The sequence below is a fragment of the Triticum dicoccoides genome, chromosome 6A, assembly GCF_002162155.2.
Source record: "Triticum dicoccoides isolate Atlit2015 ecotype Zavitan chromosome 6A, WEW_v2.0, whole genome shotgun sequence".
In the NCBI taxonomy this organism is placed as follows: domain Eukaryota; kingdom Viridiplantae; phylum Streptophyta; class Magnoliopsida; order Poales; family Poaceae; genus Triticum; species Triticum dicoccoides.
The window spans coordinates 18,660,770-18,673,298 of record NC_041390.1 but is presented as its reverse complement, the minus strand read 5'-3'; the positions used below and the strand labels follow the sequence as shown (position 1 = coordinate 18,673,298).

General features: G+C 41.2%; 2 protein-coding genes across 2 annotated transcripts in view; both read left to right on the top strand.

Annotated features, from left to right (window-relative positions):
• LOC119319495 (cysteine-rich receptor-like protein kinase 37) overlaps positions 1 to 684 on the top strand; it is a 14,724-nt gene extending 14,040 nt beyond the window's left edge. The window contains exon 7 of the mRNA XM_037593966.1: positions 326 to 684. Coding sequence (XP_037449863.1) covers positions 326 to 676 — 351 coding nt within the window. The 3' untranslated portion in view covers positions 677 to 684. The remainder of the gene's footprint in view (positions 1 to 325) is intronic.
• A 4,143-nt stretch (positions 685 to 4,827) lies between these two features.
• Positions 4,828 to 12,529, top strand: part of LOC119319494 (probable serine/threonine-protein kinase PBL5) — an 11,261-nt gene continuing 3,559 nt past the window's right edge. Inside the window, exons 1-3 of the mRNA XM_037593964.1 lie at positions 4,828 to 5,111; positions 11,407 to 11,599; positions 11,713 to 11,968. Of these exons, the coding sequence (XP_037449861.1) occupies positions 11,435 to 11,599; positions 11,713 to 11,968 (421 nt within the window). The 5' untranslated portion in view covers positions 4,828 to 5,111; positions 11,407 to 11,434. The remainder of the gene's footprint in view (positions 5,112 to 11,406; positions 11,600 to 11,712; positions 11,969 to 12,529) is intronic.

The following is a 12,529-nucleotide window of genomic DNA, read 5'->3' as shown; positions in this document are numbered from 1 at the left end:
ATTTATGCTGATGGAGTTCACATCACGTTGCCAGCAAACCAATTGTATGAATTTTCGCCGTGAGTATACCTAACAGGCTAACAACATGCATAACTGAAACAAACCGTCTGTATTTATCCGAATATGTGATTCTGACATAATCACTAGATCGGCTAGACTCCTAGACCTCAAAGTGTTGCTGCTGATGCTGACTGCAAGATAGTCCAGATCTGTTTCAGGTTAACGCATTGCATTCTTCTACCTTCCTTCCAAGCATATCGAAACTCGAAAAGATTCAGGCTCTGCAAAGTCGAGGTAACTGACTAGCCACCAGTGGTTGCTGCAGGGAAAATTCAGGGTCGGAGAAGCTTCCTTGGGCCGGCTTGGCTTGGCTTGGCTATGGGGAAGTTGGGGTCCACCGAAGGGCAGAATATTGGGCTTCTTTTGTGAGATGGGCATAATGCTGGTGGGAGGAGGCCCGACTATGTCTTGGTTGACGCGAGATAAGAGTCAGTTCTCGCCTGAAGGAAGGGAGCTCACGAATGGTCCGGTCCAACTAGGGCGCGAACCAGGCTCCTGGCAAAATTGGGCAGCCAGCACGCGGGAGGACACCGCCTTTTTTTCTTTCTATTTTCCATGTTTTTTGTTTTATTTTTTTTCCTTTTTTTACTTTTGCTTATACTTCCAAATGCTCTAAATATATATATTAGAAACAATATTTTACATGCATTTTCTAAAAATGTTAAGAGGCATTTAATAAATGTTAAATGTGTACATACAAAATATTTCTGATGTATACAAAAAATATACAATGTGTATGGAAAAAGTCGACATCAAAAGATACAAGTTTTCAAAATTGTTATCACGTATTTCAAAAAATATTAAACGTGTATATAGTTTTTTTCCTTATGACAATAAAATGTACAACGTGTATGGAAAAAGTGAACATCCTAAAATATATGTATAAACAAATATTAATCATGTATTTAGAAAATGTTAAACATGTATAAAAAATGTATCAGATGTATAATAGAAATACACGATGTTTAGGAAGAAAAGTAGACATCAAAGATATAATCTAAAAACTGTTAATCATATATATGAAAAATGTTAAACCACAGCTCCAAAAAAATGTTAAACCAATACTAAAATTGGTTTTACTTGTATAAAAAAATGTGCAATGTGTATCTAAACAAAAGAAATTGAAACATCATTTGGAATTTTTTTAATCATCTACTCCCTCCATCTCATATTAATTAGCGCTAAAATAAACGTATCTAGACGTATTTCAGTGTTATATACATCCATTCTAGTGTGTCTAAGATACATATATTTTAGCATCAATTCATATGGTATGGAGGAAGTATTCGAAAAAAGTTTAACATGTATTTAAAAAGTGTTCTCAATTTATAAGAAATAATGTACAATATGTAACAAAAATGTAGATATATGTTAAAAAGGAAAAGGAGTAACCAAAGAGAAAACGGGAAAACGAAAACGAAAAAAAAAACAATGCAAAAAGGAGAAGGAAACAAAGAAAACAAAAAGGTCAGAGCAAAGCCAAGAAAGAAACAAAAAAACATAGGAAAACAAAAAAAATTATGAAAACCAATAAAGAAACAAAGAAAACATGTAAAAACAAAGAAAACTGAGAAAGAAACAAATAAAACCAGATTTAACCAAACTAAAACTAAAAACAGAAAATAAATATATTAAAAAAAACACAGTCACGTGACTAGCTTTGCCCATATGTGTTCTCGCTGGGGACTCTACGCGTGAGACGGATGCCATACCCGCTATAAGCAAGATACGCGGCACCTATTTGGCGGGTAGGTCGTTGTATAGGGACCTAGTGCATACCCCCATTTCGCGCCTTTCCAGCGGGTGGGCCGCCCAGTCTGGTCTTTTTCCCTCCGGTCTTGGGAACGTTCGCTGGACCGACCTTTTCTTTTATTTGATTTTTATTTCATTTTTCTTTTTATTTTATTGTTTCATTATGTATTTCTTTTCTTTGTTTCTTGTTCATTTTTTTTGTTGAGCTAGACCGAATTTGACATGTAAGGAATACGTAAAAGGAGATCTGAAGGACTGCTGTATCACCAAATCACTAGCCACAGACACGTATCCGTGGAAACTCGCTATCCATGTCTAGAGCCATGAGTTGGTAGCTAGAATTTAAGGGTTTCACGCGTACCCCAACTTGTTTGCGACTAAAGGCTTTGTTCTTTGTTGTTGTCTTTTATTTTATTTTTATTTCTTTCTTTATTTTTATTTGCATTTTCATTTTATGAACATCTTTATAATTTGTGAACATTTTTATAAAAAAATAAATAGTTAGGAAAACACAAACGCATTTTTAAAAAATTCGGAATTGTTTAACCAATTTCTGAACATTTTCTGAATCATGAACATCTTTAACAAATTGCCGTCATTTTCTGAAACTGTGAACATTTTTTGAATTTTCGAAACAAATTGTAAAATTCAAAAACATTTTTCCTTAGAGAAATATTTTTTGAAATTAATGAACATTTTGGAATCATTGAACATTTTTTGAATATATGAACTGCATTTGAAATTCATGAGCATTTTTTTGATGGCATTTAAAAAAATCATGAACATTTTTTCAAATTCAGAATTTGTTCTTAATACGCGATTTTTTTATTTCCTTAACATACTTTCCAAATCATGAACATGTTTTGAATATGCGGACATTATTTTCAAAATCACATATATTTTTCAAATCTGCGAACATTTTTCAAAATCATGAACATTTTTTAATTCAGGGACAGTTAATGATTTCTCAAACATTTGTTTTCTGAATTGCGCTATTTTTTGAAAGTTAGAAATTTTTAAAAAAATTCGAATTATTTTAAATTTGAAAATAAAATTAAAAGAAAATAAAAGGCAAAAAAGAAATAAAAGACAGGGTCGTTCCGCCCTGCACATGGGCGGGCCCAAAAAGACGTCAACTGAAGTGAGGTATAGCATTCACGGTGGTAGGTAGTCTTTTTTTGGGGAAACTACATTGCTTTATTGATCAACAAGGTCCAAAGGAACAGTTACAATGTAATGTGGCTCATTGAGCGACACATGTCTACCCAACTCGAGAGAAAATGGAAATTAGCTAGATTGTCTGACTCAAAGTTTCTACTCTTATGATTCATGAATAAAATTATAGCTCTCAAACTACACAACATCGACCTTGATTTCTCTGATAATCGCACCATGGATGTTGTGAGTATTCTCCGCAAGATCCTTGATCACCGTCTTGCAGTTCGATGACCCAATAATTCGTGTAGCAAGTAGATCCTCTGCCAGAGCTAAAGCCTCTTTACAAGTATCTGTCTTGGGCGTTGGGACATCAGTTATACCTGCAAAAGTAATCAAAGAAGACTACTAATAATCACGGAGGGAGGGAGTGTGTCTCAAAGAAAAATTACACCATGTTCTCAAAAAAATCACCAAGCACGTGTTAACACCTCAATGTGTTACATGTGTTGATAAATGCGTCTTTGCCGTCGCCCTCCTGCCATGGATCTTTTCAACGACGATCCATTTGTTTTCATTCTTCTTTTATTGTACTCCTTCAGGCTAAAAGAGAAGATTCACATACTTTTTGAGATTCAAATTTGACCACAATTTTAACCAATAAAATGGACAAAACTTAAACCATTAAATTAGTATCTGGATTTTCCCCCATGGTATGAATTTTAAGTTACATGACTTATGCATTACTAGTCCAATTGCTACTTAAAGTTAAGTCCTGAAAACCGCATACATTACTATGGACCGTGGCTAGTCATCTATGTTTGTATTTGCGATTGTCATAACCCACCTATGTATTTGTATCCGGTCACTCTTTTCTACATTGCATGCCGCCACTCCCTCGCTTCTCCATTTTGTACGCCCCCCTTACTCATTGATGTCATCCACAACGTGTGGAAGCTAGACGCCCTCTCTTGCCAACGACACCCATTCCACCTTCATGTGCACCCATCGTTGATGTGTTGCAGCGATCTTCATCGCCCTGGTAGTTCGTTGGTTTTCAGGTAATGGTGGTGCCGAGCCAGAGCTCGTGCTCACGGGGCAAGTATTGTATATCCGCCCAAGACTATCTTATGGGTTCACTTGTCCTTCTTGTGAAGAAGAATTGAATGAGAGTTGGCCGGTGTGTGCTGGTTCACAAAACTGAACCTCCACTCGGGATCACCAAAAGTTAGAAGGTACCCTAAGATTTAAGATTCAATAACATCAGTAATTCAATAGTCATAATTTATTTTTCAACTATACTCTAGAAATCTGCAACCCTTGAATTAAAACTAATGCTCAAAACACAATCATCATTCTCTATTGAAACTAAAATGTCGTCGTTTCATTCACTAAAACCCAAAACCTGCGGACAACGAAATTTGTTTTATCAGACTTAGGGTTCCTATAATACTTTGAGATGATACAATTTATTTTAGAGTATTGTAGTACAATTTTACATAAATTCCAGCCTAGATCTTTGACTAAAAACAGTAGAAAACCAGAGGCTGTTCTTTTTTAGTTCACACTTTAGTTGGGAGCATTTGCGTTAATTATCATTAGTATTTACCCAGCAATTTTTTTATCATTACTGTTATATTTGTTTGTGAGCATCTATGTCATACTGTGTTTTGAAAACCAACTAGAGAGCAGCACTTGAGTAGTTGAATAGATACTTCTGCTTCGGTACAAAAATGCTACACATATCAATTCAAAAAGGAAGCATACAAAGGGTACATAATATATCTCACTAGTCTTGAATTTATCTGTGGACGGATTTAAGCCTTCTCCGCAACCATATCCCAAGGATGTCTGTTTGAGGTGGAACAGCAGGCGCGTATACACCTCTATCTTCTCCAATTTCTTTCCCGTGTCTCAGTCTTCTCCACACAATTTCCTCCCCATTCTACATCGGACCGTGAGGACATCTAGCTGCGCTCTACCATCACGTGTTGTCGCTGCAGGCTAAGGCCGTGTGGGTTCATCGTCGTCGACCATCTTCCTAAGAGCTCGGGCAGGAGGACGTGGTGATCCAGATTTCACTGATCTCTGCTCACTGGCCGGCAGGTTCTACTTCTACAGAAATACTTAGCATCGCTGCCGTGGTATGTATGCGCATGTGCTCTTAATTTCTTGAGAAGGATGGTCTCTATCAACACCCTAGTGTATATTCTGTGTTTTGGTTTCCTCTTAGTTAGTTCTGGCCATCGATCCATCCTTCCCTCACGAGGTTGCTAATTTCTATGTTTCCAGTGCTAGGGTGGTAAATGTCAGAAATATGAGCAAATTACTATGAGATTTAATTCGAATAAACAGTTGATAAATCATGACTACAGCAACAGAGATTAAACTAATCATGTGAACTAGCATAGCAGATAAACAGATCACATATAGGGCACATACTAGAAACATGAATTCTACCACGATCTCGAATAGGAAGGATAGAACCACATACGGTGCAGCTGGAGCAGCACCGCCGGCGTTGACGTTGTCCCCCATGTCGTCGAGGATGAGGTTGCCGAGGTCGGGGAAGAAGTCGTCATTCCCGAAGTCGTCGCTGCCAGCAGTCGCGCGAGTGGGCTCCCCAAAAACCTGATCGCCCCTCTCCTGTACAGTATCACGAGAGGCGGGGTTCCGGAGGCCTGCTGTCCCTTCTGCCGGTGCACGCCGAAAGGAGGGATGGAGAAGACTTGCATGGCGGCGCAATGATCTGGAACGGTGGTGGCAGACGTCTGCCTGACTATATAGTGCGGGCCGGGTAGGTCGTGGGAGTAAACCCCACGTCGGAGTCGTCACGATCCAAAAAAATCGGAAACGATTCAGTAATTAACGCGTCCGTTAATTATTAATTAAAAATATAGACAACGTGCATAGCTCTGTCTTCGGCTCGGCTACACTAGATTTATGCTACACTAGATCGCAACTTGAATAGTGGATTATGCCTTGAACTATAAGTTTTCTGCGAGACTAGTTTCACACAAATTCTTGACCGATACTGGGCTGCCGCAAGGCTTCCCCGCGGGTGGAGCATATACGTCGTACTCCAGGGCTTTTTCATGAATTTATTAGAGAACACCCAATTCTCACAGACTGCGACATTAACATTCAAATTTATATAGGTGTGTTTCTCAGAAGATATTCTGCAGGACAACATCTCTGCTTACCCGAATAAGCCACTTGGAACACATTAAGATAAGTCAACCTGCCATGCAGATCAAGAGAGTATTGCATCTTCACGGAGTGGGATAGTTAATATAGGGATACTCTCCTCCCAGCTGACCAACAGTTTGTCTCCCACTTCTACTTCACGGGATCTCCGATCACATAGAGTGGGTTACCACTATGGACAACTCATGCGGTGGGTCTCAAACCCATCTCCATTGATGCATTATCTATCACATTACGTGATAGACCCTTTGTGAAGAGATCTGCCAAGTTTTTCGACGTTTCGATATAATCCAACGTAATAACTCCAGAGTTCCTCAATTTTCTGACAGATTTTAGTTTCCTCTTCACATGTCTTCAGGACTTCATATTGTCCTTCGAACTGTTTATCTTGACGATCGCAGTTTGATTATCACAGTTCATCATGATAGGGGGTATTGGTTTTTCAACCATAGGTAAGTCCATCAAGAGTTCACGAAGCCTCTCTGCTTCAACAGTGGCAGTGTCTAATGTTGTGAATTCTGCTTCCATAGTTGACCTCGTTAAGATGGTCTGCTTGCAAGACTTCCAGGAAACAGCACCACCACCAAGTGTAAAAACATAACTACTTGTGGCCTTTATCTCATCAGCATCAGATATCCAGTTTGAGTCACTATAACCCTCCAGTACCCTTGGATACCTGGTGTAGTGAATCCCATAGCTCGCGGTGCCTTTCAAATAGCGCTAACTCTCTCAAGCGCATGCCAATGATTATCTCCCGGTTTTGACACAAACCAACTCAGCTTGCTCACAGCAAAAGAGATGTCAGACTTCGTGGCACTCACCAAATACATAAGCGAGCCAATAATCTGAGAATACCTCAGTTGATCTCTAGCATCCGTCGATTCTTTCGAAGCAACACACTAGCATCATATGGAGTTGGAGAAGGTGTGCGATCGCTATACCCAAAACGACTCAATACCTTTTCCACATAGTGAGACTGAAGCAGTGTGATCCCACCATTCTCATCTCTCAACAGCTTGATATTTAAGATAACATCAGCTACTCCTAGATCCTTCATCTCAAAACAACGAGATAAGAAATCCTTAACCTCCTTGATTAAATCAAGTTTGGTTCCAAAGATCAATATGTCGTCGACATACAGACAAAGAATAACTCCTTCGCCCCCACCATAGCGATAGTGCACACACTTGTCACCATCGTTTACTACAAAGCCGGCAGTAGTTAATGTTCTTTCGAACTTCTCATGCCACTCCTTAGGAGCTTGTTTAAGGCCATATAAAGACTTTAATAACTTGCACACCTTTCCTTCCTAACCAGGTACTACAAAACCATCTGGCTGATCCATGTAAATTTCCTCCTTCAACTCTCCATTGAGGAAAGCCGTCTTAATGTCCATTTGATGAATGAGAAGACCATGTGAGGCAGCCAGTGATAGTAGCACCAGAATTGTAGTTAGTCTAGCCACGTGTGAGTAAGTATCAAAGAAGTCTTCACCTTCTTTCTGGGTATAATCCTTGGCCACAAGTCGTGCCTTGTACTTTTCAATCGTACCATCAGATCTAAGCTTCTTCTTGAACACCCACTTACATCCTACAGGTTTGCACCCATAAGGACGGTCAGTGATCTCCCAGGTACGGTTAGCTAAGATAGAATCCATCTCGCTACGTACAGCTTCCTTCCAGTAGTCAGCATCAGGAGATGCATAGGCTTCTGAAATAGTCCTGGGTGTGTCATCCACGAGGTACACAATGAAATCATCACCAAAGGACTTTGCAGTCCTCTGTCTCTTACTCCTCACAGGAGTTCCATTGTCACCCTCAACAGGATTCTCAACGTGTTCCATCGCAATGGTGGGTTCAGGAATTACAGTGAATTCCTCACTAGATGGAGTAGGTATCTCCTGATTTGATGAACTCGACATATCCTTCATAGGAAATATGTCCTCAAAGAAAGTTGCACCATGCGACTCCATAATCGTACCAACATGCATGTCGGATACCTCAGATTTTATTATCAAAAATTTATAGCCGATGCTATGAAAAGCATAGCCCAAAAGAACACAATCCACGACTTTTGGTCCAAGCTTGCGCTTCTTGGGAATTGGTATATTGACTTTCGCCAAACAACCCCAAATGCGTAGGTAAGAGAGTTTCAACCTTTTTCCTTTCCCATTCCTCAAATGGAGTCATGGTCTTATGCTTTGTGGGAACTCGGTTTAGGACATGACACACAGTCATTAGCGCCTCCCCCCACCATTCCTTGGATAGACCCGAAGTGTCTAACATGATGTTAACCATATCAGTTAGAGTTCAGTTCTTTCTTTCGGCTACCCCATTTGATTGGGGTGAGTAGGGAGGCGTCCTCTCATGGATTATACCATGTTCCGCACAAAACATATCAAATTCATTGGAAAAATACTCTCCACCATGATTGGACCTAAGCCGTTTAATTTTTCGATCAAGTCGGTTCTCTGCCTCAGCTTTATAGTTTTTGAAGAAAGTCAAAGCCTCATCTTTTTATTTCAGAAGATACACATAACAATATCTAGTGGATTCATCAATCAATGTCATGAAGTATCTCTTTCCATCTTTTGTCAACACGCCATTCATCTCACAAAGATCAGAATGTATAAGCTCTAGTGGCGCCAAGTCTCTTGCCTCTGCAGTCTTATGGGACTTGCGAGGTTGCTTAGCTTGCACACATACTTGGCACTTAGAGCCTTTGACGGAAGAGATTTTCGGAATTAAATTCATATTGGCTAGCCGCGTCATGCAACCAAAGTTAATGTGACAAAGTCGTGAATGCAAAATATCAGACTCATTGTTGTGGCAAACATTATTAATAACTTTAGTGCAAATATCTGACAAAGACAGGCGGAACAAGCCTCCGCTCTCATAGCCTTTTCCAGCAAATTGTCCATACTTAGAAATTACAACTTTATTGAATTCGAAAACCAACTTAAAACCATCTCAACATAAATGGGAACCGCTAACGAGATTTTTATTGATGGACGACACATGATGAGCGTTCTTCAGATGCACGGTCTTCTCCGAAGTAAACTTTAGATCGACCGTACCAACACCTCGAACGATGGCATGTGACTCGTTCCCCATCAGCACCGGAGAATTCCCAGTGGCCTGGTAAGAAGAAAACATGGAGGCGTCAGCACAAACATGTACATTGGCACCGGTGTCAATTAACCAATCAGGGGATTGAAATACTGAAAGGATGGTAGGAAAAATGCCGTACCCTAATTCCTTCATATCAGTATCACCGATGACAACATTAGCGGACTTGCCGCTCTTCTCATGTTTGCGCTCCTCAAAGCGGTTAGGACACTTCGGAGCCCAGTGATTAGGATCACCGCAGACATGGCAAAGTCCCTTCCCCTTCTTATGAGAATTCTTCTTGAAGTTGGTAGAACGTGATGGATTGTTCTTTGTATCAAACTTGCCTTTGCCCTGAGTTTTGTTCTTGTTGTTTTTGAACTTGTTGGGCTGGAAGTTCTTCTTCTGTACCATGTGGGCACTAGAACCTCCCTCAGCAACTCGAGTACGTGTGTCCTTTGCTCTCGCCTTCTCTTCAACATCAAGAGTACCAATGAGATCCGCAATGGAAAACTCATGTCTCTATTGTTTCAGGGAAGTAGCAAAATTGTTCCACGAAGGTGGAAGCTTGGCAATGATGCCTCCGACAACAAATTTGTCTGGCAACACACACTTAAAGTATTCAAGTTCTTTTGCGAGCGACTGTATCTCATGAGCCTGCTGTACAACAGCGCGCTCATCAGTCATCTTGTAGTCATAGAATTGCTCCATGACGTACAACTCACTGCCAGCGTCCGAGGCACCAAACTTGGCCTCGAGCGCAGCCCACATGTCCTTGCGGTTGTCAAACGACATATACGAATTCACATTGGAGTCATCAAAAACACTCAGAAGAGCGCCTTCAAAGAGGGTATCGATCTTCTCAAAAGCTTCCAGTTGTGCTGGATTAAGATCGCTCTCAGGCTTGCCCTTGGTGGCATCATAGCAGCCCATGGTCTAAAACCAGTAGACTGCTCTCGTGCGCCACCTCTTATATTGTGCCCCCTTAAAGGCAGACGGCTTTAGATGCGCAGCAAAACCACTCGGAGTAAATTGCCTATAATCAGGTTTTTGGATTGTTGGAATATGAGCAAATTACTACGAGATTTAATCCGAAAAATAGATGATAAATCATGACTACAACAACAGAGATTAAACTAATCATGTGAACTAGCATAGTAGATGAACAGATCACATCTAGGGCACATACTAGAAACATGAATTCTACCACGATTTCAAACTGGAAGGATAGAATCACATACGATGCAGCGGGAGCAGCACCGCCGGCATTGACGTTGTCGCCCATGTCATCGAGGATGAGGTTGCCGAGATCGGGGAAGAAGTCATCGTTCGCGAAGTCGTCGCTACCAGCAGTCGTGCGAGTGCGCTCCCCAAAAACCTGATCGCCCCTCTCCCGTACAGGATCATGAGAGGTGGGGTTCCGGAGGCCCGCTGTCCCTTTTGCCGGTGCACGCCGAAAGAAGGGATGGAGAAGACTTGCTTGGCGGCGCAATGATCTGGAACGGTGGTGAGAAACCATACGAAGCGGCGGCGGCTTGGGTAGACACGTCGTGGCGAGGCGAGGCATGGCGTGGCGAGGCGAGCAAGGAGGAGGAGCGCACGTGTAGGTATCCTCTTCTCATGCTCATACAAGTGGTAGAAGAGCCCACCTTATAAAGAGGTGCAACTCTCTCTCAACTTATGAGATGGGACTAAACTTTAGCCCCACTCACTCCACTCACATGTGTGCATGAATGGGCCAAGAAAATTTCAGAATTTTAGTTGGGCTTTGGGCCAAAGGCCTACTAGCAAAATTCCAACAATAAACCCAAAACAGCTAATTAATGCAAATCAAATCAGGCTAGCGACACGTAAGAATCCGTTACTATTGCTGAATGATTTACTCTACTTTTAAATTGCTAATTGGCTATACTTTTAAACCAGGCTAGCAAAATAGTGTTCTTCTATGATTATACTTGAGTAACTAGCTCTCCCGCAAAAAAAAAGCAGAAAAAAAAACTTGAATAACTAGCTAGAGACAGAGACGAGATCCATCTATATTTACTTGAGTAAAAAGCTAATAGTTATCTTATTGTCAACGAACACACACAAACTAAAAGCTAATAGTTGTGGTGTCTTGTTTCAGAGGTAGTGCACTCTAGTAGTGATTGCAAATGGATACCAAAATCAGTACTAGACACAAGGTTGACCTAGAGCACATGGTGCTTGATGAAAGTGCGGAGCCAACATACCTGCCGTTATCACTTTTACAAGAAATCACAGACAGTTTTTCTGATGATCAACAAATTGGCAGTGGTGGGTTTGCGGTTGTTTATAAGGTACGGATTACTCCTGTCTAGTAAGCTTCCTCATTCCTTATCACAGTTGATGTATAAGATATATGACATATGCACATCACAATCACAAAAAGTAATTCACGTTGTGGTTGCAGGGAACGGTGGGAAAAGGAATGGTCGCTGTGAAGAAGCTGTCCATAACAATTGACATGCATGAGAATAAATTCCACAAAGAGGTCGAGTGCCTAATAAAGGCCAAGCACAAGAACATAGTTCGTTTTTTGGGGTATTGTTCTGACACGCAAGGGATGGTGGGGGACTATGACGGGAAATTTGTCATGGCAGATCTACGAAACTGGGTGCTATGTTTTGAGTACATACCTAAAGGAAGTCTCGATAAGTATATTACCGGTATGATTGTGAAGCTTATTTCTACATTTTTTCCAGGTCACTACATAGTCCTAGCATGCCATTTTTTGTGATAGTCCTAGCATACCATATTTTTGTGATGACGTGGTCATGGTCGAGCGTACCTTATTGCATGTTGGGGGGCACATGAAGGAGTCAACAAGGCAGCCATACAAAGGTGTTGGCAATGCCTATACCAATGTGTCGGCACCGGACAAATCCTTGGGTGGTGGTAGAGATGTCATATTTTCCTCCGGCACAACGATGAGCTAGACGGGGCATGGATATGGTGGCGGCAGCAGGACAGTCCTCTCCCCCTCATTCTCGGGTGCGGCGGTGAGGCCAGGATCAACCGTGGTGACAATCATTATTGTACCGTCAGGAAGGCGACAAACACAAATGGCAGTGTCACTGCCTATGATTGTTGGAGAGGGGTGTCACCGCCTATGATTGTTGGAGAGGGGTGGGCTCGTTGGGGGAGAACCTTGGCGGAGCTTAGTGCACACCAACCTGCCGTCGCACCCTCCCTAGAGTAGGAGATCTCTTCATGTGTCCTAAGCTTAG